The 26,021-nt window shown below is 37.6% G+C and overlaps 1 protein-coding gene across 1 annotated transcript in view; it reads left to right on the top strand.

Moving 5' to 3' along the window:
* LOC145976243 (uncharacterized) overlaps window positions 1-24,036 on the top strand; it is an 83,063-nt gene extending 59,027 nt beyond the window's left edge. The window contains exon 2 of the mRNA XM_083107308.1: window positions 23,110-24,036. Coding sequence (XP_082963434.1) covers window positions 23,110-23,889 — 780 coding nt within the window. The 3' untranslated portion in view covers window positions 23,890-24,036. The remainder of the gene's footprint in view (window positions 1-23,109) is intronic.
* The last annotated feature ends 1,985 nt before the right edge of the window (window positions 24,037-26,021 follow it).

Below are 26,021 nucleotides of genomic sequence, written 5' to 3'. Positions count from 1 at the left end.
TGATGTCCTCGGCGGTTTAACTGGTCGAGGTTGCTGTGTGATTATTTCTGGAGGTGCGTTTGCTTCCGCGGTTGGATTGATTGTGACATTAGTTCCGTCGTTGTCCGATTGGTGTCCGTTAGTTTCCTTTGATCTCCGGGAAGGGGGTTCCTTCGCCAGATGGAGCAGCAGATTTGCGAGGGAGCTCCATACGGCTCCTAATAGATGTAGGCTACAACCATACACTGTATGCAAGGCATAACCATGGATTATAGTATCGATTAATAATTTGATTATACGAATGATCATGAATATTCCAACGAGTCCAGCGGTCGCAGATCCGAAGTTAACGAATCCTCTCCAGATTCGAGAGGCGGTGCTCTCGACTATTTTGTTTAAAGAATCTTCATTAAGTAAATTATACACTGATATTCCGTCAGTATTGACGCTGTGGCCCGTTAGTCCTCGAGCTACAGTGTTCAATAATGCTGGTTTCTCGGCAGGAAACATAATGTGGTCTCTTAACTTTTTTAGATCGACTTCGGAGTAGATTCCACTCACGGCTAGTGGTCCGGGAGTGAGATACTTCCATGTTAAAGAGGCCATAGGCTTAAATTGTTCAGGCGATACTTGTCGGACTTGAATCGTAGGTGTAAGCTGTATCCAGGTATCCTCTATGCGGTATAAGGTGGGTAGTTCCATGCTGCACTCTCGTTCATTTCCGAGCTCCGTGATAATTCTAGATTTAGGTGTTAAGAAGAAAGTATTATTTCTTATAGTAACAGGGAGTTCGGTATAGCATTTTTCAGTTCTTCTTGCCATTGCTTCCACAGGAATACATTTAACTATGTGGACGGCTTCTCCTGCAGTGACGGCCATGTATCCAGGGCCTTTCATCAGCCGGTAGGCGAATTCATCTGGTTGGAGAGCGGCGAAAGATAAAGCATTTGTTATTACTTGTCTTTCTAGTTCGCATTTTTGAGAAATGACGTTATTATATAGGGATGTCATTTGCTGTTTGACGTGTTTTTCGATGTATACGAATTTGGAATTCATATATGTAAAGATGTCTAAATTATTAACGGCGATGGTTCCTTGTTTCGCGAACGTATTTCCTGGCTTTACTTCTAGGATGAATAATTTCGGATGTTCCGTGCATAGCAGTGTGTATCCACACAGGGGAAGTTCCTTAGTCTTCATAAGAGCAAAGGTAATTTCTTGAGTTACTAGGCTGTATATTACTGGAGAATCGGAGTGAGAGCTGTCTTCGAAGATCTTGTTTGCTGGTCCTTCATAAAGGACATCGTATCGTTGAAAATTACATGTATCCGTAGGCACGGGTTTCCAATAAGTATATCCATCGTCGGCGTCTAGACAAGAACCGGCAGCAAGATTGCATACCGTTCCTGATCTTAATTTAATTTTTCCAGTATTTATTTGCACTGGTACGTAGGCTGATTTCAAAGTAATTTTTACAGCGGCTTGGACAACTACATTGTCCCAGGTTCCATATGGATCGGAATATTGCGCTCCTTTACAATATCCATCGACTTGCAATCGTCCCCTAAGGGTGACACTTCGGTACGTTGTTTGATTAACCTTGATCCCAAGGATTAAAACGTATTCGGCGAGTGTTATACTCCCGTCTTGAAACATACGCAAGCACTGGGAATGTCCGGTTTCATGGACATAGTCGGCTTTTCCGTTGTGAACGGCTGAGATGTGTGAGTGCATTCCGCAGTGGAAAATAGTTCTTGAAATTTCAATCTTGCATTGAATAACTTCAGTATGACTGTAGTCAGATAGTTGTAACAATTGGATATGGACACTAGATGTATTTGGCTTTCGAATTTTTAAGTCACATTCGCCAACGTCAAGAAGAGAGACTGTAGTGACGTTGAGGTTTTGTCCTCCGCAGTCGAATCCAATTAAAGCGGATGCTTCACTTAGTAAGATTATTAGGATAAGGGACGTCATTATGTCTGAAATAATGATCCCTGGCATAAGATATATGTATATATGTATTCTTAAAATTATATGATTACATGAGTAATAACTAGTACTTATGATTACTGCTAGAGTATATGGAATATATATGTGTATTCATTTGCGGTGAGATTATTGTTTTAACATAATACACCGCTGCCACTAAAATTTTATTATTTTTCCTTAAGCGTTAGATTTCCCACTAAAGTTATTTAGTTTTATATGTATCTATGTATTTGCGGTGGGATATATATATATTATTATTTTTTTTTTTTTTTTTTTTTTTTTATCGCGGTGGGATTATTTCTTTAAATTAGCTGCCACCAAAATATTTTATTTGTATTAATATATATATATATATATATATATATATATTAATTTTTTATTACTATTATTCTATTTTTCCCGAGTCATACACGTATATACTCTAAATGGTTAATTATATTATTTTTAAATATGTACGCTGACAACAAAGTAATTAATATGTATTCGTTAAACAATTCTATACGACTGATGCGTTTTTTCCTCTAAATATGGTATATATGAGTGTATATAATAAAGGCTTATTCAAATGGAGGTAAGCATTATGCATGCTTTAATATTAATGTTAAGACTCTTATAGTGATTCTATGCGATTTATTAGATCGTCTCTAGTTTCTAAGTCAAGATTTGCTTCAGGAACGCTATATTCGATTCTCAGAGTTTGTGAATTTACGATTAGAGCTACTAACCGTTTACAATTTTCTTCCTCTCCAGATACGTGTTGGAGGAATTGGTAATATGCGCGTGTACAAGTTGAGCATTCTATAAGTGGTTTATTCTGATAGCATTTCCCTCCGCATATCCGACAGGCGATTTTTGGCACATTTCCAAAATGGAATGCATGTAGATATTGCGTTAAGACCTTATTATAAATTCGTGGCTTATAATATTTGGCGCAAATTATGTAAGGGTCTTCGGAACCCATGACATCGTGTGTTAAAGTTATGGTACATCTTATGTTTAAACTATTGAACAGCGTATTGTCGAACAGTGGGTGGACTGATGTCTTGGCCTTAATTGGTAGACACATCTTTGAATTCAGGAAATTTGACCCTGATTATGTGTTCTGCAATAGGCGAAGGCATTTATGTCATTTATGTTCCTCCCACGTTTTCTTTCAATTATGGCTCTTTCGAGATAAGTATAGACGCATTCGGAACAGTTAAAGATAGAGCGAGTAGTTTCAAGAGTAGTATTGCAGAATTCGCATGCAGCGAAGTTAAGATTGCCAGAGGTAATCCAATGGCAGACTGTTAAGGAGGCTTGGCCTCTGAGTCGGCTAAGTCTATGACAAGAACAGCACATTCGTATTACACGAGATTCTACAAGTCTTTTATAAAATATGATCTTTTTACATTTTGCCTCATGGATTTTAGGAAAATGAATTAGGAGGCCATGAATCAAATGATTACAAGTGGTGCTGCTTGGAGTTTCCATCGTGATGACAGAATTTTGGTTCTTGGATTTTAATTTTGTTCTCTATTTTCTTTGTCACTGTTTTCGCGTTCGCGTTCCTCCTGTATATAATTTAAAAAACACTGCTCAGTGCAGGTGGTAATAGGAGTTATACGGCATACTTTCGTCGTGCATATGCAACATTCGAATTCGCGAAAATCGTTCAAAGGGCAGAATTGAGATATACTGTGGTATTTGATTTGAACAAGACGATGGGTACAGATGTCGCGATCTTTGCACGTACGGCAAAAATATAAATTTTCTTTCTGGCAAAGATATCCGTTCCATTCCTCATGTACTACATGAGCCAATGCATCTGTGTTAATTTCGGATTGCATGTTCTTACGATTCGGGGGTTCTTTCTTCACTTATGGAAACGGTTGGAGGTTGTGTATCCCGAAATATTCTAGCTATATTTCTTATGCAAGTGGGGCAAGTGGCTAAAGGCCTTATGATAGATATAGGTCGGTAACAATGAGCACAGAGTGTCTGTATTGCATGGGGTGCAATGGATATTATGTGGGAATTTATGGGTAGGAAGAATCGTTGGGTAATAGGAGTATAGAGTAAACAGTAGCAAGGACAACAATAATGGTTATGGTTATGGATATGGAGATACCCGTGTAATTTTATACATGCGGCATTAGGTATTTGTCGAGACATCACAAATAGTGGAAAGGAAATATATAGATAGTATTTCAGTAAGATCTCTGATGCAAATAGAACATTGATGTATAGGGCTCAGAGTGGTTAGGTTTCGTAAGCAGTTGGCGCAACGGTATTCCACGTGGAATGGTCCAATGAAGAAATAGTGAACAAAGAATTGAGGAAGCTGAGTAATTAATAGAGATAATTGTATCTCGATATAGCAGGGCTCACAGAAGTATGTATTGAAGTATGGATCTCGGTATCCTTGAGTTATCGCACAACAAAAGACACCGGACATTCTTTCGATATGTCTTATAGCACAGGGGTTCTGTCGTAGACATTTACGACTAGAGGGTACGTATAATCGGTATGGGTCGAAGTCTCTTCTAATGTTTGTAGTAATTTAGTAGCTGTTGCGACACAGGGAATGCAATTAATTATATCTTGAGTTTCTATTACCACTATACCGCAAGTTATGCAGTATTCTTCTTTAACTAGATGACTATTTACGAAAAAATGTCTATGAATTTTCTGGTAATTTGCCCGGATTATCGCGGTGTGAGTTTGATCGTAACACCGGTCACAAAAGTTAGTGTCATCCTCGAGGCAGATTGCCCCGTGGACATGAGTGCAGTGAGCGAATAGGAATGAATCCCTGATTCGATGTACCTGCTGGATATTTGGCTGCGGCCGAATCGGCTGTCGGTGCCAAAGCATCTGAAATAAAAAGAGAAATTATCATTAATGTTTCATCCGGGTTTAGAATGTGCGAGCTTTACTTTGTCAACGTGGACAATTCGAGTTTGATTTCCGATTTTGAGTTTGACGTTGCTGGGAGGTAATAATTCAAGTACCTCATGGGGACCCGTATACTGGTCGGCGAATTTTCCTTTACGCGGTTCTTTTAATAAATAAACTAACGTTCCTTGTTCAAGAGCTCGAGGGTTTATATTTCGATCATAATATCTCTTGCTTCTCTCTTTAGCTTGTACTAGATTTAAATGAGCTTGAGCTTGCAGATCTCTTATTTTATTAAAGAGGTTCGTGATATATTCATGGTAAGTAGGTTCGGTATTTTCTTCGATGATAGGATGTGCAGAGGGTAGTCGAGCTATTCGCCCGAAAACCAATTCGTAGGGTGAATATCTAGTTCCTTCGTGTACGCTAGTGTTGTATGAAAACATTGCGAGTTTAATATATTCGTCCCAATTTACCTCTCTATTTATTTGTATCTTTAGGTACTCCGTTAGTACATGATGTGAGCGTTCTAGTGATCCATTTGACTGAGGGTGATAAGCTGTGGTCTTAAAATGTTGTATGCAAAACTTCTTCGTTAGTTGTCTCATTAGAGCTGATAAAAAGTTAGTTCCCTGGTCCGTTAATATGGCACGAGGGGCTCCGTATATGCAAATAAATTCCTTGGTAAAAGCGTCAGCTATTGTTAAAGATGTGGCTTCTTGTAGAGGTGATGCCACGGAATATTTCGTTAGTAAATCTTGCATAGTTAATATGTATTGATGATTGTTATCCGTGATGGGCAGAGGTCCCATAATATCTAATGAAACCTTGTCGAAAGCCATTCCAGGCGTATCAGTAATAACCATTGGTTGCTTTGTTTTAACTCTAGTTAATTTCTTTAATTGACATTCACGGCAAGTCCTTATGAAATCTTGAATATCTTTCTTCATTGTCTTCCAACAATATCGAGAACGGAGGCGGTTATATGTTTTTGTCACTCCTTTATGTCCGCCATGCGCAGAGGCATGGTTTTCTAAAATTAGGGAGAGCCGTTGCTCTATTTCAGGAGTCTGTATAAGATTTAGGCATATGGTAATTTTGACAGGTAATTCTTGGAGATGTTTTTTAAACTGGTTAATTATATAAGACCATGGCAAATCGTCGAAACGGTCGGTTTTGCTAAGACTGAAAGATGATAGATCGAGTTCGGTAATGACGTCTACTAAAGATTTCAAACAGTTTTTAAGATTTTGAGCTTCTATTAAAATACGATTGTTTAATTTTATAGGGAAAGCGATAAGCGTGTTGGATTCTACTGTACGAATTCTGGCTCTTTCGAATGTTAATTCTTCGTAATTAGGAAGCAAGTTAGCTTCTTGATATAGTTTGGCTCCATTATCGTAAGGAGTACCATCTTGGTAAAGAAATATTACATGGTTATCCTTTTGTTTTAACAGGCTTTCTCGTACTTCTCGTACTTGAGCTTGGCTCCATGGCGGTGGCTCTGGAGGTTTCGGTTGATGAGGTATAATATTCGAATCTATTATTTCAGTATAATCGGACTCAGTACTTTCGTCGGAGTCTGTTACTTCTTCGATGATAACTTGACTGTCGTCGTGATCTTCAGAGTTGATGTTGGAGTTTTCTAATTCTTGATGTTGTATGGGGGTAGAGGTTCTTGTAACTTGAACGATTCTTTTATTCTTTTGATTTAATTTCTGTTTTCTAGAGATGCCTGGAGGTTGAGGCGAGAAAATAGATTCATCGGAAGAATATTCGTCAACAATGAATAAAGGTACGGCTATGTTGACAGCAGGATTTCTAGATAAAGCGTCGGCGTTATTATTTAAAGTTCCTTTTTTATATTTTATTTCGTATTGGTATTCGGATAGTTTCATCCGCCATTTCCATAATCGCGAAGAAGGGTCCTTAATGGAATGTAGCCACACTAAAGGCTTGTGATCCGTGATAATTGTAAAAGTTCTGCCATATAAATATGGTCGAAAGTGGTTTACACAGTAAATAATTGCAAGGCATTCTTTTTCAATCGTAGAATAATTTTGTTCTGCTGTATTCAAAACGCGTGAAGTATAAGCTATGGGCAAATCTTTTCCAATTTCTCCTTGACTAAGTACGCCTCCGACGGCATATCCAGAAGCGTCGGTGGTTAATATAAAAGGTTGATTAAAATCCGGATATTGCAATATAGGTTTTGAACATAATGAATGCTGTAATTTATTAAATGCTTCTGCTTGATTTTCTTTCCATTCAAATTTCTTATTCTTTTTCAAAAGATCTGTTAATGGCTTGGCAGTTTTGGAGAAATTCGGTATGAATCTTCGATAATATCCAGCTAATCCTAAGAACTGCTTAATGTTTTTGGGATTTCTTGGCGTAGGAAATTTCATAATGGCGTTTACTTTTGCAGGATCGGGTCTGACTCCGTCAGCTCCGATTATATGTCCTAAATACATGACTTCTTGTCGTAGGAATTCGCATTTATCAGGTTGCAGCTTTAAGTTTGCTGTTCTCAATCTTTCCATTAATCTTTCGAATTTGACTTCGTGTTCCTTTAGAGATCTTGCATATATAACGATGTCATCCATGTAAACGAATAATTCGTTTCCTTGTAAACCAGAGAGCACGTTATCCATCAGTCTTTGAAATGTTGCGGGTGCGTTTTTTAATCCAAACGGCATTCTTTTAAACTGGTAGTGTCCATAAGGTGTGGAAAAAGCAGTCTTATGAGCATCTTTTGATGACATAGGAATCTGATGAAATCCTGACGCTAAGTCTAATACAGAGAAATATTTAGCGGACCCGAGTTGATCGAGTATATCTGTTATGTTCGGCAAAGGATAAGCGTCTCCTATGGTTTTTTCATTAAGATTACGGTAGTCGATGACCATTCGCCATCGTTTGTTTCCTAGGGAGTCTGGTTTTTTAGGAACAATCCAGAGTGGAGAGTTATAAGGTGAGGTTGATGCTTCGATTAAGTCTGAGGATAATAATTCGGTTACTTGTTTATCGATCTCTTCTTTATGTACAGGGGGAAACCTGTATTGTTTTGTGTGGACTGGTACTTCATTAATAGTAGGAACATAGTGTTGCGCGGCATTGGTAGCTTGAAGATGTTCACCAGTAATATGAAATCTATCGGCGTGCTTGTATACTAGAGACTGTATATTTGCTGACTCCTCGGAGTTCAGATGTTCTAGTCGAAGAAGGTTTATAACGTCAGTAGCTCTTTCAATAGATTGGGGCAATGCTTGATTAAAATAAATAGGATTGTCGATGGCATTAGAGAATTTCCCTCGGGTTTCTTCTAATCCAACGGAGTTAGTAGCTGATACGTCTGGCTCACAGACGTCAAAATCTTGTAGTTGAATAACGGGGATATTGAAAATGAATTCTTCCTCGGAAGTGTTAAAGATAGGCATGTATGCCTTCCCGTTATTATTAGTAACGATTGCTTGCCCATAATAGATGCCTTCGGCTAGAGTATGACGTGGCACATAACCGACTTGTTGGTGACTTGAGATTGGAAAAGAACAAGGGGTAACGCTCCTTCCTTTAAGAAGTATAGAATTTGAGTTTAGAAAAGGAATTCTTTCATCCTCGTGTTGAATAAAATTATTTTTGTAATCTATAGTAACGGCTCGTTCCCTCAGGAACTTGTTGCCTAAGATCCCATCCTGTGGGAATGCGATTGAGTCAGAGATTACATAGAATTCGGACGTTCTGCCGAGTATCGTCATAAAAATGACGCCTAAAGTGACGACGGTTTCAGAGGCAATCCCTTGCAAGCAGAGGGGATTGGTTGTATCAAGATTAACGTATGGTTTCAGGCATCCTTCCTTAATAAGGTTTAAACCGGATCCTGAATCAATCATAAATCTGCATTCTTTTGCCAAGTCTGGAGAAGCTAATGTAATCGTAGGTAAATCCGTAGGATGCTGATTGCTATTCAATTGGCAGATCCGGAGGCTTGCACTGTTGCTTCCGGGGGGACTGTGGCGCTTGGTTTTCCTTGTACGATATAAGTCGGGCGCCCTTGTTGCTGATCGTTCCGACGGACGCCGGGATTTATCGGAACGCCTTGAGCGTTTCCCGAATTTACTGGTTGCTGTATTCTTTCTTGAGCTCGTCTCCAGGCTAGTTTTCGGCATTCTTGTATCAGGTGGCCTGGAGTTTTACAATAGCGGCAAATCTTTGTTTGATAATTCTGCGGAGATTGTCCAGTGGGTATTGCTGGTCTTGAGAATGTCGGAAGAGCTGGTGGTAATGTAGTTGTATTCCCATTACCCGGTTTAGATTGATTATTAGTGTTGTTAGCCAAAGGAAATTGGCGAGAAGTGCTGTTATAATTATTAGGTCGATCTGCACGTGGTTGGAAATTCGGACGGAACACGGTTCGTTTCCGTATGTTCTCTGCTTCTATAGTTTTTGATAATTGGATGGCAGTGCTTATTCCATCTTTGAGAGTATGCGGATGTTCTAACTTGACTCTTACTAGCAGATCAGATGGAAGTCCGTTAATGAAACTGTGTAATGTAGTTATCTCGATTGCATCTTTTAATCTTTCATCTATATGTCCAGTATAGTCTGTTTCTCCATCGACGATTGCAGCACGTAATTCTTGTACTCTTCCAATATAATCGAAAATATCTTCGTTGTGCTTCATGTATACATTTGCCAATTCTCCTCTATATTGGTCTACCGATTTATTCGGTCCAAATATAAGCTTCAATCTTTGTGTTAATTCAAAAACAGTATGATATTCAGATCCTTCTACTGCGGAGTAAGCGTGTCCTTGTAGTTTATTCATTATTAGTTGGACTAAGAAATATTCATGATACTGCGGTATTAATTCAAGAGCGCGTTCGCAGATTTTACTAAAATGGAAAACGGACATTTTATGTCCATCGAATTTAGGAATCGTGTCGATAGCATCTTTAAGTCGTATGGGGGATGGTTGATCCATCACATCAAATTTATGTGGAGAGAGTTGCGGAGTCGTTTGTGTTTCAGGCCTATCATGCCTTGTGTCTTGAGTGGAATTTTCCAAGTTCGTAATCCTTGAATTAATTCTTTCAATTTGATCAGCTATCTTATGCATCGATGATATTAATTGTTCCATGCCTGTGGAGTCTTCGGTAAATTCTCTTTGTTCTAATTCTTCTTGAGCTCTTCTAAGACGCTCTTGTTTAACTTGTAGATCCTCTGACTGTTCTTTTAATAATTGTTCCTTCTCGTGCATCTTCTTCATTATGATTTCAATTTCTTCTGGGCTATATTGTTTTTTCGTAGCTCCTGTGGTTACGGAGCTTGCAGAGCTTGAGCGAGTTTGCATGATTACGTTGAAAATTGTTTATTCTTATCCACTGAATCTCTCAAAAGCACAGATCCTTCGGCAGATCCCACCGCTGCCACCAAGAATTAATGTTTTCTGTTACGTCCCCAGTTCCTCAGGACCGGTCTGGAAGTCTTACTTTCCCAGTTGGACGCAATTAATCTCTCAATTTGTTTTAGGGCAACCTGCTAGGCCGGCTATACCCTGGGACGCCGAGAGATTGAAGGTCTATTGTGCTTAGAGAGGATTCTAGGTGGAGAGTGAATAAACATTCATACTAAATTTTATAAGTTTATTTTGTTTTGTTCAAAGTATATATATATATTTTTATTTTACAAATTTGAATATCCTTTTATTCCTCCCTCGGGTAACCGTACAATTCTGGTAGAAAGTAAGAATATTCGATGTTTATGGTTGAGATGGGTCTTTCTGGGGAAGCTAAGGATATCTCTAAGGGCTCAAAGGGGTCTGCGTCTTCATATGCCACGGGGGAATAGCTAGGAGGACTATATAGGCTGTTTTCCTCGGGATAGTAGTTGTATAGGGGTACGGTGTCAAGATGTTGGAATGTCCCCGAGATGGAAGCAGTCTCTGGACTCTGACTCCAATCCACTGAAGGTCCAGGGATGGATGCCTGGTCGGAGTTTAACGAGATGGTTGAACAGTTGCTTCTATCTTCGGTAATTCTTTCTACTAGATTGGAGGGAGAATATTGATTATGTGGGACTGGGATAATTTCGTGGCTTTCTTCCTCAATAGTGATTATGGGGATAGGTGACTGAGGTTCTAAGTCGATGATCTCGGGAACTGGTGCAATGATTTCATTCTCAAGAGTGATGATAGGGAAGAAGGTACGTCGCGTTTGCCTATTTCGTCTCACACGGCGTAGAATATTTCGACGGGTATTGAAGTTACCTTGTCTCACTCGGACCATCTGTCGTTTAATTAACCAATTATAAACCTGTCTATTTAATATTTAAGACTTTGGTGATTTTGAAGTCACTTACTTTTGCGTAAAGTTGAATTTAAGAATACCCGATACCTGTTAATAAAAAAAAAAAAAAGAAAAAGGGAATTCCATATGAATGTTCAATTTATAATTGTTATCCCGAGTATAGTCAGATAGATGTCTCCAAAGTTGATAGAAGTATAGACCGGCAGAAATAGAAAGATTAGTATAAAAAATTTTATTGTTGGTAACGTTGACTCCCGAAAATTACCGACCGTCGGTAATGAAGATTTCTGTTTTACCGACCGATGGTAAGTTAGGTTTCTGTTTTACCGACCGATGGTTAGCGGCACTTTCTGTTTTACCGACCGATGGTAAGTTAGATTTCTGTTTTATCGACCGATGGTTAGCGTCACTTTCTGTTTTACCGACCGATGGTAAGTTATCGACTGATGGTAAGTTATCGACTGATGGTAAGTTATCGACTGATGGTAAGTTATCGACCGATGGTAAATTTTGATTGACGACTATTGGAAAAATTACCAACTGATGGTAAATTAGGATTATCGAGAATTTATTTGTTTGAAATATTAATGTGTTATCTTGGTTTCAAATAAATTCTTATTTTATTTTGATCCTCTGAAAATCGAAAGGGGATTCGTGGAAAAATCAGGAGTTTGGATACGCTGACAAGGTATCCACCTATCATACGGCTGGCTTAGTATTAACCTCGTAAGGTTAGGTTATAATTGCAAGTAGTGATAATAATTCAAATTGTTATAAACTAAGCCAGTGTATTGTCTCTAAATCCTGGGATGTATCTCGTATTTTGAAGTTAAGGCTAAATTCAATCCAAGATCAAAAGGTCAACTTCTATCATTGGGATAAATCCCTCAAGATAATTGCCTATTAATCGAAAACTGTATTTTCGCCTACTCGGACGTCGATTGACAGGAGGCCGCTTATTTTTTCTATTGCCTCACCAGCTCTAGGTTGAGAAACAACCTCTATCATGGGAATAAATTCCTCAAGATAATTATTTTTCCACCGAGCCAGACTTGGGTTCGACCTGCCGCTGCAGTTTCGCACTCGCTCACTGTCTATCGCGTCGTCTTATCAAAGAGATAAGTCCCAGATAAATTTTCCAATTGGAAATATTTACTAAGTTGAATAACTGGATTAAGGAATACGGGTAATCAAAGGTAAGGTTCCCGTATTGTCGCGCACTGATTCACTGAGTTTAGTTGTTAGTAGAAATTAAAGGTTAGATTAATGACAAGTGGCCGGATATTTACCAGTGTCTGAAATGTCCTAGTGTGTGAAGGCTGCTTCCCTTCACTAGGCTGATGAGTGGATGCTGCTTCCTTCCGCTGGATACCGTCTACCTCGGTGACAGTTCGGGATGGAGGTTGCAGTCCAGGAGTTCGATTGAGAAACTCAATGTTCAATAGTCACTGAATTTATTAACTGAATACACGTACAAAATCTCGGAGATATAAGTATTAACTGTGACGATCGTTGGGCAAAGTGCCAAGTTAACACTGAGAATATCGTTGGGCCAAATGCCAGTAGTTGTTAAGTGTTGAAAACGTTGGGCCAAATGCCAAGTTATCACTGTAAATATCGTTGGGCCAAATGCGAGGAGGACCGCTCTGCACGGGTTTATATAGTCGTCAGTCCCAGTTTTGCACACGGTCCCAATAGTAGGAGATGCGCTTCTCCGTGGAGGGAGTCGAGCAGTGATTGGTTCCCTCCTCTGCTTCTGGCTGCGCGCGCCTCGAAAGATGCGTCCGCCTCGAGGGATGTGCCGCGTTGTCAACGGGTGATTGGTTTTCTCTGACGTGATTGTTGCGCAATGATTTGGGATTGGCTCCCGCTGACGTGACGGATGCGCGCGCCTCGGAAGATGCGCGCGCCTCGGCGTGGGCGGCGCGGTCGCTCATTGGTTCCCTTCTCCGGGCTGGTTGCGCGCGCCGCTGGCACAAGCGTGGGGAAGATGCGCGCGCTGCTGGGCGTTGCCGCGGGAATTGGGCGTAGTGTGGGCGTAGTTTAATTTGTAGATGGTGGGACTCTTCAGAATTGAAGTGGGGGTGACGGAGCGGTCAGTATAGAATCGGCTATACTGGTTGCATTGTATTTTGACACATAAGTTTTATAATAATTATTAGACCATCAGAATTTCTTTGCAGTTTATATGCATATATTTTCCAATGTAGTTTTTTAAGCTCTAGCTGTAGAAATGTCAACGGAGTTTCTAGCATGCTCCGTTCGAAAGTTCATTTTTGTCTCTATGTATTATTATAGAAAATGCCTTTAAATATTGTTAATAAATTCTGACATCATAATTATTATAATTACAATTATTTTAACATAAGTATTTATGATTATGCGGTGGGATATAAGTATATAAAGACTATAAATTATTTCAGTAAATGGTGCAACAATTTTTATTCTTTGCTTTTATTTTTTAATATTTATATCTATTAGGTTCTTGAATAAAAATTATATTTATATCTATTAGGTTCTTGAATAAAAATTATTGCATGTACTTAATATTAATGTTTAACAATAAGTTAATTATTTCGTTATGTTGCGCAATGTTCTCTTGAACGGATTTTTTTGTGGATTAATATATAAATGGAGGTTATTGCATACGCTTAATAACAATAAATTCATTTGTTACTTAATGATAATTAATTATTTCATCATGTTGCGTAATGTTGTGCAATAATATTCGAGCGGAATATTCCATAGTCTTAGTTTGGAATGTGATGATGACTCATAATATCGCATACGGAAAATTATATTTTAAAACTTCGTTTATAAAATTAGTAGTATTGGAGTTTTCATAATTATGTATACATGTGTCGGTCTGACTTTTTATGCTCCTTAAGGGAAAATTGTCATAAGATTTTTATTTATAGTATTTTTCGAGTTAATCTGGAATCAATGATTTTTGATATAATTTAGGCCCCGAAATAATTAGATATACGTGTAGTCGGTGCCGAGACGTGTTCAAAAATATATATATATGTATATAAAGTCTTTTGGTTTTTGATTTTTAAAATTTCTTGTGTATCAGGATTACATATTAATGAAAGAGGTATTCTCTTATATGTCGGTAAAGTTAGTATCATCGCTACACCAGAGATGGCGCTGCCCTCTGTCGGTAATGTGGGTACGGACAGTATTCACTGTCGGTAAGGTAGGAAATGACTTTATCCTCAGTCGGTAACGTCGGTAACTGTGTTATCATGGGTCGGTAATTTTTCTGTCGGTAACTTTTGCTCTGTCGGTAAGGTAGAAAACTTCCTTATCGACCGTCGGTAATTTTTCTGTCGGTAACTTTTACTCTGTCGGTAAAGTAGAAAACTTCCTTATCGACCGTCGGTAATTTTTCTGTCGGTAACTTTTACTCTGTCGGTAAAGTAGGAATTTATTTTACCTTCCGTCGGTAATTTTTCTGTCGGTAACTTTTACTCCGTCGGTAAAGTAGGAATTTATTTTATCGACTGTCGGTAACTTTTATGTGGGTGATTTTGCCTATTGTCGGTAAAGTAGGTAATTTTTATGCGGATGATACTATATGTGGGCAAATACTTAAAATTATTTCTATCATTCCTAAGTAAGGTTATGTTATGTATAGCTAGCTTCTTAACAAAGAAAGATTATTTTCGGAGATATTGACAATATTAGATCGCGCGGCGTAATGGTATTGATGTACTATAAGTATTGGTGATATTACATTGCGCGGTGAGATTTTATAATAAGAAATATTGGTGACAATAGATAGCGTGATGGAATTTTAGTTAACAATATTAATTTATATTAACAATAATATGTTACTCGGTGGGATTAAGATTTATATGTTCGTCGGTAGAATTACAGTTTAAATATTATAGAGGCAATTTTTGCGTGTTTAAATAAAAATAAAAATTTAGTTGCGGGACGTAACACTCTATAACAATGTAATTTCGCAAAAATGCGAGTTAGAAAGACAGGTAATTACTAATGCCTTATCTTTTGCTACACTCCAACCAGACGAATTTGCCTATCAGCTCATGAAAGGGCCAGGATACATGGCCGTTACAACAGGAGAAGCAGTACAAATAATCAAATGTATCCCTGTTGAAGTGATGGTAAGAAAAACTGGAGAGTGTTATACCGAACTTCCCATTTCTGTACGAAATCATTCCTTCTTCCTTACACCAAAGTCAAGAATTATCACCAAAATTGGCAACGAACGAGAATGCAGTTTAGAACTTCCTACTTTGTATCGAATCGAAGATACATGGGTGCAACTTACACCTAACATTCAAGTTAGACAACTGCCACCTCAACAGCTAAAACCCATGACTGCCTTAACCTGGAGATATCTCACACCGGGACCTTTGGCCGTAAGCGGAATATATTCTGATACAGATCTGGAGAAATTACGAAATCACATAATGTTCCCAGCCGAAAAGCCAGCTTTACTCAATGCTGTTGCTAGAGGACTAACTGGCCATTCCATGAACACTGAAGGAATCTCAGTGTACAACTTGCTGGATGAAAATTCTTTAAATAAAATTGTCGAAAGCACAGCCTCGCGAATCTGGAAGGGATTCATAAATTTTGGATCAGCAACTGCAGGACTCGTCGGAATCTTCATGATTATTCGCCTAGTAAAATTAGTCATTGACACAGTCATTCATGGATACGCTCTTCACACTGTGTATGGTTGCAGCCTTCATCTACTCGGAGCTTTATGGAGCTCCCTCGCGAATTTACTGCTCCATCTGGCACGGGAATCTTCTAGAAAATCTGGAGACGATAACCGAGGCAATCAATCACCTGGCGGAGGAACAACCACGCAAACCTCCAACATCGATCCCACTGCACCTGCGGAAGTAATTACTCAACAACCTCCACCAGCCAAACCTCCAAGGACAATGAAACCTTGCCACGAAGAAATCACCAAAAACGTAAATATACCTATATCATATACAAACCTAAGAGACCGCTTAAACACCCTAGATGAAAATATTTAATCTCCCTAGTACAAAATCCTCCGAAAACAATCGGATTTTGTTCTTATTAGGGGGGAGGTGTTACGTCCCGCAACGAAAAATTTAAAATCTTACTTATAAAAGTATAATCCCTACTTATTCTCTCATCCTATATAATCTTTGCGCGATACTATATATAATCACTATATATTTGCGCCATAATATTATATATAATCAATATATATATACATCAATTTAATAATAATCAGTTCTCATGTAGTCAAAATACTAGTAACCACCAGTACTAACCGAAAGCTGGACTTATACACATCTATCAATCAAGAAAAGGTAATAGGCTCTTTGAAACAGTCATTTATAATAATCGTAAAAGAATTTCAATATATATATAATTATTATTTATGCAATTTTAATAAAGCTACAAAAGCCTCATACAATCACCTTAAAATCGCTTATGAAATTTCATAAATCAATAGCAAAATACTATATATATATATATATATATATATATTTATATATATATTCGCCATAATCTCATATTAATACAATACATTGATTGATGTGGTATATAGCCAGAAAAATATTACAATGAATTAGCAGTACTGGTACTGGTCGTATATAATGATATTAATCTTAATAACTAACCTTACTAAGAAAAGAAATTTATTCGAAACTTTATTATCAAGAAAAACTCTTAGCAAAACACTTGCAACAAGACTTCGTATGAATCGGTATGTGAACAAATTCGTCGGTGACTGGCTTATAGCCTCTTGTGCGTTCCTTCACATTCTTCTGGTAAATTTGGCATGGGAAAATTTCCATAGCCATGAATCCTGAAACCTGAAAATCAAATAATTAATTAATATTTTGTAATAAATATCTACAGTAAAAATGTTAACAAATGCTCCGAAAGTGAGCCACATAAAATATTAATACGAAAATTTACAAAGAATCATCAATAACAAAAGGAAAGTTATAAAGTTAATATTCTACGTACATATAAGAATATAAAACAATAAATAAATGTACCAAGTCAAACAAAAATTAATACCCATGAATAATAATTGTTACTAAAACAATACGCTTTAAAAATCAGTAATTATAATCCGTAATAAAATAATTAACAATATATATATATATTTTTTATATTCATGAGAAACAAAATTAATAAATTTTCCTTGAATAAATATTTTTCTAAACGTTATAATAAATCTTTACTGTACATTAATACCATTGGCCAAATATGTCTGTATAAAACTCTAATTATTATTGAATAACATTTAACTTTGACTATTTAATTACAAAATGTAAATGGCCAATAATCACCAAATAATAATCTTTTATAAAGTAACGAGCTTCTTTCAGAAATTAATGATTTAAACATTTCTTAATAAAATATAATTAATAAAATATAATTAATAAAATATAATATAATTAATAAATAAAATATAATTAATCAAGCAAGAATTTCCTTTAAAAATCCTAGATTATTTTAATTTTTGGTCCTAGTTGAGTTCCCGTAAATATATGTAAATGTTCACTATCAGGAAGTGATTTTCCTCAGAGTCTTGATACCTGAAAAATATAATAAATGTATAAGAAAATCTACTATAGAAATTATTAAATAAACCATTTAAAATATAATACATACTTGCACACCTTTTATGATCCTATATATATAATATTTATCCTCTTCCTAATAACGTAAGACAGCTTGTTATAAATAAGTAGCAAGAATTCCAAGTCCCAGCAACTGAAAATAATAATCAAATAATATTTGGCCGTATGAAAAATTAACTTAACAAAAATGTACTAAAAAATCAATCTATACAAAAATCTATTATCATTATAAAAGTTTGATTGATCAAAATTACTATATTAAAAAGGTTTAATATTTTATAAATGTATATAATTATATAGGAATAAAAGAAATCAAATAGTAAAAGAAGTATAATAAATCAAATATTAATATATTAAATTTCAACAATAAATATATTAAATTAAATAATAATTACTAAACAATAACTAAATAATAAAGAAATGTCAAGAAATTATTATGAATAAAAATTTTATACGTAACTCTTTGCTGCATACAGAATAATAAGTCACCCTATAAACATAGCCTCCACTTGGTTGTCCACCGGGTGTCCCAATATTTTCATCACCTAACGAAAACGCTATACGGAAAAATAAAAATATATTTATTAATAAAATTCCTTAGAAATATATTTCAATAACAAACCACAAATATGCCTCCTCAAATATATAATTAACCGACTACATCTATCGAAATTTATACACGAGACCTCAATAGGTAGTAGTACGTGAAAATGAGAGAGACCGCACTATCGGGTGACTCGCGCGAGTGAGAGAGACAGCGCTATACGCCATACCATATGTAAAAATTAATAAGAATTAAACCGCGAAACAAGCTCGGACAGACTTGTCACCCTCATTATTAGTATAAATACATATGTAGTTATTAATAAAAATTTAAAAGATAATGCATTAAAATACTAAAGGTACATAATATTATACATGAATACATATATTATATATATATATATATATATAATATATATTTTATAAATATATGATATAATTAAATAAAACCTTTAATTCATTAATTAACTTATCAAAATAATAAACTTACCAAATAAACTTCCGAAATAATTCGCACAGATTCCTCAAAATCCTTTCAATGCTGCATATTCTTATATGGTTTAAGCCTGTCTGTTGTCCGTGAATAATCCATTGGTCCATATCCCTTCCAACATATATATATACTATATATGCAACCTAGACAAATAAGAAAAATTCAAATAATAACACGTTTAAACTCTAAGCATAAGAACATAATAATTAATACATTATAAAAATCTCTTTTCATATACGTATATTCTATATAGTTATTCAAATAAAACTTCACTACATAATAATAAATTATATAAAATCTAATCCACCCATTATTGCCAAATAATACATATATTTTTCATTTTGATTATTAATTGCAAAATTTTATATACAATTAAAATATAATGAGTAAGCAATGATAACTAAATAATAAACCATTTTCATTATGTGAAAAGCTCAACATTAATTAATGTATGTATATATTTAATAAATGACCGAAAGTTGTCAAGTCAAGCACATTCAAAATAATATTAAAATATTTCAAAATATCCAAAACTTATCCGCAATTAGAGGTGCATAGAGTTAATAAGTCATGGCCAGATGATCATATGTGAGTATTTTAATCCGCTCCGACAATAGTCTAATAAACGTTCTATATTGTCGATTAAAATACAGCCAAGCTATAAATGATATGCACCCTCGAATATCTTCTGTATAGAATGTCGTTTTACAAAATATCTGAAAAATATAATAACTATATAAGACAAATATATTAAATTATTTAAATTATTAATAATTATAAATAATAAAGATTCTGATTTAATAAAACCAATAATGCAAAATAAAGCTCATAACTCTTTACTGTGTGCAGAATTATAAATCTATATAACTACTAAATAAATTTTGTTATAACAAAACTTTACACATATATAACACACATGAAATATAAAGTTCAAATAATAATAATACAAGGTAATAAATATACATATTAATAATAATAATGAATGTATGGTCTTATAAAATTCATTATGCATGATTTTATTATTGAGACGAATAATAAGTCTCCTTATAAGAGCACAAGGCTAAGTCCAGCGTACCGCGTTATCTCCCCTATTACTTTGTTATCTCCCCTAATGTTTTCGACGTCCGTGCCGAGTCTTAATGCGAAAGGGACTCGCGAATATATAATGTATGAATGTTATAAGGAGCGCCTTCTTATTGCAAGAGTAATAAATCATTACGAAATTGTAAATTATAAAAGAATATATATATATATTATATGTTAAATTAATCCATATCATTAACTAACAAAGATCCAACAGTAATGCAATTTTTTAGCAAACTTTCAAGCCTTCAAAAGAGAAATAACAATATGTATAATACATATTTAATTAATAAAATAATGAAGATAAAATTTTTAACAATTACATTTATTAACTTTTACAAACAATATATATAAGTATATATATATATATTCTATACAATTAACAAGTAAGGAATATATGAATAAATTATAACGAATGAAATTATTAAATCGATTTATAAAGCGTTATAAATTCACTCACCAAAAGATAAGCGACCCTCCGAGCTTCATCCGGTGCAGCTGCACATGAGCTCACTCAGCGATAAGATAAGGCCTGACGCGACTGCCTGGCGCGACTGCCTGGCACGGCGAACACCTGCATCCGGTGATAAAACAGCTCGCCACATCCTTTGTTCTAAGAGCTGAATAATGAAAGAATAATTAATACACTTTTATATTATAATGTAACACAATTATTATTAACAACTATCTAGACCATGCACCTATATGCACATACATATATATATATATCATATAATTATTATATAGCAAATTGTAATTATAATGGTTTATAACACCAGAATTTGTTTATAACATTGTTAACTAGAACTATATAATTAATATAAAGAAAGTTAAAAATCAATTCTAAACGGAACATGCTAGAACGATCATTCACACTTCTATTGAAAGAGGTTGAGATTCTATATTAAAAAATATATGCATGCAAATTATTAAAATTCTGGTGACTAAAAACCTATTGTAAAAGCCTTACCTTTTGTAAAATGAATTAACGAGCTCGATGCATGGACAATACTGACAGCTCCGTCGTCCCCACTATCCCCACGCAAGAGCGCGGCCACTACGTCATAGCGCGCTCGAAGAAGAAGGACAGCTATAGCGGCAAGCGGCGGTCGAGCCGCCTACGCCCGGGAGCGCCGCATTCTCCTACCACTGCGGATAGCCGGCACGGAGTAGGGACCAGAGGGTACCTCAGGGAGCGCAGCTCAGTCTTCCGCGCATTTGACCAGGAGCTCTCTGAAGAACAAGAACAGTAGCAGTCACGAACCATTTAAAATCGAAATAAAGACTTAGTCTCAAAACATTATTCGACTTAAAAACTTAGTCGCGAGAGCTGTAAGACAGTAGTATACTTGAACAATAAAAGTGTTTTATTTGAACATCATCGCGGTCTTCTGCCATTTATTTACTACCGGCTCCTTCGACTCTCCTGCCAAGGCATCACTGAGGTCGACAGTCAACAGCGGAGGTTCGACGAGCACTTCCAACCGCAGTACTTTTGGGTAAGTACTCGTTTTAATTATTCAATATTTTCCTTTTCATCTCTCGTGATCTGCAACCATCAACCGAATATTATTATTATTTTTGCATGACATATTGAAGAATTTTATTACACATATTAGTCAACAACTTACCTTCATACAATTCCAACGTCTTCTCCTTCCGATAACACGAGTACGTTGATTGCCTTTGAACGTTAAACGCTCAGTCTGTCTTTGGTTTTATCCACAAGAGTGAATCGTCGCCTTCGACTTGTCAATCGATGTGCATTGGGTAGTCTACTCTACCCCTCTGCCGTTTCCGCGAAGAATTTTCTTTAGAGGAAATTTCTTTACGGACTCTGTGCCGCTGTGACGTGACGTCTTGCACATCGAAACTCGTCGTAGAGCATGGGACGCGCTCTTTAAGGACCGACTGACACATAGTATGATAACTCTGGTTTAGTATCATATATTAGAAGAATTATTTAATAATAATAAAACTAAACCAGTAGGTACGGTATCCATCTGATATTCAAACATTCCTATACCCCCTTCCTTACCACGTCACTGCATGTGAGGTAATTAACTAATAATTTTCTCTCATAATAAATGAGGAGTCGCGATTTCAGAATCTGTCCTGTCTCTTTCTCTAAACCGGTTACGAAACTTTAGATTCACGCGGTACATTCTTTTTTGACAGGTGACCCCTCGAAATTTCCATCGTAAGTATTAGATGCCGCGAAATAATTTTAAATTATCCTTTCGATAAACAAATTTTAAAATTTAAATTATTTCAATAATAGATGGTAAACGCATTACGCATCGATCCAGTTCTCCGTCGCGAGATCCCCTTTCATCGGGCGGGTATAAGGCGTCGCGAGTATTTCCGACAGCGTCTGTTGAGAGACCGACGTACTGTTCCTTACCATTTATACGTAGACCGAGATGAAATTCCGAGCGAGATAATTCGAGCGGTCAATGATCATGAAAACACCCCACACGACCTTTCATTTGCCCCTTTGCCCTCCGAACTAAACCCCGAGAACAGCAGACAACACCAAGCGATACCGGCTGGAGAAGAACCGGAAGAAGAACAGGAATCGTCAGACAGTTGCTCTGTCAGCTCAACTGCTTCCACGATTGTCCTCGACCCGGATAACCTTACTGCTGGAATACCACGGGGATTACTTCGAGCCTGGGAGGCCAATGCCGAAATAAGACGGGACAGGCAGGTCCAAACGTCTCCCCGTCGCCCCGATAGCCCGGCCTCATTTTCGGATTATTCGACCCCAGATTATTCCCCGGTTAGACCCGGAGAATTCGGGTTTGACCCCGTGGATATCTCCCCAGCAGAAGAAGACTTGGCGGACCAAGCGGTTAATCATTTTCTGGATTATCTGAACAGCGAAGAATTCTTAGATACAGTCGATGACATATATCATACATAATTTGATTTCGCTAAAATTACCTTACAAACTAATGTAGAAGAACGAGGAAGGATAAAATGAATCGAAAGGAAAAAATAGAAATTTATAACATAATAAATCTACATATTTATTTGTCAACCCTAAAATACCTCCGAAAAGAAGCGTCCTATAGATCCTAATCTCTCGGCGTCCCAGGGTATAGCCGGCGTGGCAGGTTGCCCTGAAAAACAAAATAGAGAGATATAATATTGTTCGTCCCTGCACGGTGCGCCCTGCAGAATCGTTGAATAAACGATCGAATAGGACGTAACAAATCAATCATTATTCATGCTACCAAGGACAAGGATACTCACCAAAAAAGGAACGCCGAGGGACTGCAACGAATTCCTGCCAGTTATGTACAACATACACGGCAGCTGGTACCGCCTGATGCCACGACCACAAGAGGCGGCGGCACCTTCGATCATCCAACCGCTCACGAAACCCACCTGGAAATACGTGAGCCCTTCCTCTCTCGCCACCAGCGGCATCTATACCAGCGAAGATCTAGACAGACTCCGCGACCACATAATGTTCCCTATGGAAAAACCTTCGATGCTGAATACAATAGCGAGAGGGGCCATGGGACGAGAAATACCAGCAGGAAGCATATCCATGCTAAACCTGCTAGACGAAAAATCCTTGGACCAGATCGCGGAGAACGCAGGGCAAAAATTGTGGACAGGATTTATCACATTCGGATCGGCCAGCGCAGGTGTGATCGGAATTTTCATAATAATCCGATTAATAAAGCTAATCGTGGACACCATCATCCACGGATACGCATTGCATTCGATATACGGATGGAGCCTGCATCTACTGGGAGCGGTATGGACTTCAATGACGAACCTGCTCCTGTACACAGGATCACCAAGACGACGAATGGACGACGAGAATCAGCGATCCTCCAAACCCCTTTCGACGCCAGAAAATCAGCCCCCTAAAGCCCTCCCAATAACCGAAGACATTCGACCAACCCCCATAGAGCCCCCAATAAGTGAAGTGCGTGACTACCGAGAACTTCGAAAACTTTTGAACGAAAACGTGTAGTGCACACAAAATAGTTCTAAGCATATTATACATAGAATATAAGAGCGTGCGAAATAATTTACATTACTTTAGATTATACATGGAAAATGTTGGAACATCGTCCAACATTTTCATCTAAGGGGGGAGGTGTTACATCCCGCGCCTGATTTTTCCACGAACTTTCATGTAAATCTTCTAAGTTTCTTTCAGCGCATTTGAAAAGCGCGCCAAGGCGCGCTATGACACCGAACTCCGACTAGCGGCCGAGCGCGGCACTGCGTTAGATTTAAGCCTCCGCCAAGCGCCCAGAGATGGCGCTCAGCTAGGGCCCCTCTCTCTCCAAGCTCCCCACTTTCGACCGCCGCAGCAGTCGAGCCGCCGAAATCGAGGGACCTCGGAGCGGGCCCAGACTCAAGCAGTCTAACTCGCGACACCGAACCGACAAGTCCTAAGCTGGACTCTAATTCCATATCATAATCTTAACTCAAATTCCAAATTCATTATAAATTCATTCTCGAATCTAAGTGCTAGTTTAAATATATTACATTTTGTGTATTATTTTAGAAATATATATTAGTGTGTGCTAAACTTCGTGATCATTCAAAAGAATCCTAATTCAATAAATCCACATCCCACGCGACGCGACGTTAATATACAGATATTCTTAACCAGGCACGTGCTACTAAATTATAACAATTAAATCGAGTTTTCGTATTTGAAGTGACGACAGAGAGGACATACCGCTCGTCGCCTACAGAAAATACGAAGCATAATTGATTACTTCTGATTCAAAGTGACGACTCAGAGAGGACAAGCCGCTCGACGTCTACAGAAAATCCGAAGCATAATCAATCATTCCTGATTTGAAGTGACGGCTCAGAGAGGACAAGCCGCTCGACGCCTACAGAAAATCCGAATATGACTTTAATTTTCTACAATGCCTAAAACACGCCGTGCCGGTAGGAAAAATCAACTCCGTCGGATGATAGCGAGACATTACTACGCCGCGTCCACCAATTATATCGATATCGTAGAAACAAACCACTACGATAAAGAATACGAACAATTATTCGCGAGTGCAAATAAAACCACGTGCTTAATAAAGTGGCCAGAACGACTCATCCCCATCGACGTTGATAACCAGCCGCATCAACCCGCTTCCGTTCATCCCGGAGACCCGCGTGGAGCGCCGCGATCCCCGCCTACCAGTGCAGCCTGATTAATCAACGCGGCCAGGCCACGTGGAAATTAATCTTCGAAAGGAAATGAAGCGAAGCCATCTTGGAGGTAAGTGACGGTTGAAAATTCTTGTTTGTGCAAGTCACGACTTTTTGCCAGGCCCATCGTGTTTTTGTATAAGGTTTCACTTTTACGATCTTAGCCCGACCCTTCGGCGCCGCGGTACATTCCAGTGGTCAATCGAGTCACTCTGTATTAAATCCCCGGCCTTATCTCCGCGAATTACCGCGAATACCGGCTCTATTCCGCGAATAATAGCCAAATATTAATAATAATAATAACAACAATTCGAATTCATAGTGATAAATGACCGCGGTCCTCTCCTTAAGCTGTAATTAACGAAATTATGAATTGGGATTTAATCCGACGCTTGGGATTTAACGCAACGACCTACTAACCTATTTTCAACTTCGGGATTTAACGCGATGACCCACTGACCCAGTGACCTAATTTTTATTTTGGGATTTAACGCGATGACCCACTGACCCAGTGACCTAATTTTTATTTTGGGATTTAACGCGATGACCCACTGACCCAGTGACCTAATTTTTATTTTGGGATTTAACGCGATGACCCACTGACCCAGTGACCTAATTTTATTTTGGGATTTAATGCGATGACCCAGTGACCTACATAAATTGACCCAATTACCCCGTGACCTACTTTCCCGAATCCCTTTAAACCGACGCTGCGTTAAAGGGACTTAGTCCCAACCGAGACCTACTTTCAAGAAAATCCCTGGAAAATCGGATTTCACCCGATAAAATCGCTCCTCCCCGATGCGATCCCGCGTGTTTCGTGATCGGATCACTCAGACCCCCCTTAATACCCCCGATCTCTCCCTGAGCTTTTGCCAGAAAGCTTGCGGTTTCGCGAATAATCAAACTAGAGCCGCTCTGTGCGCATTCTGTTAT

This window comes from Camponotus vicinus, unplaced genomic scaffold, assembly GCF_025532165.1.
Source record: "Camponotus vicinus isolate PSW18456_S1 unplaced genomic scaffold, iyCamVici1.0 SCAF_8, whole genome shotgun sequence".
In the NCBI taxonomy this organism is placed as follows: domain Eukaryota; kingdom Metazoa; phylum Arthropoda; class Insecta; order Hymenoptera; family Formicidae; genus Camponotus; species Camponotus vicinus.
This window is presented reverse-complemented; position numbering and strand designations above follow the sequence as displayed.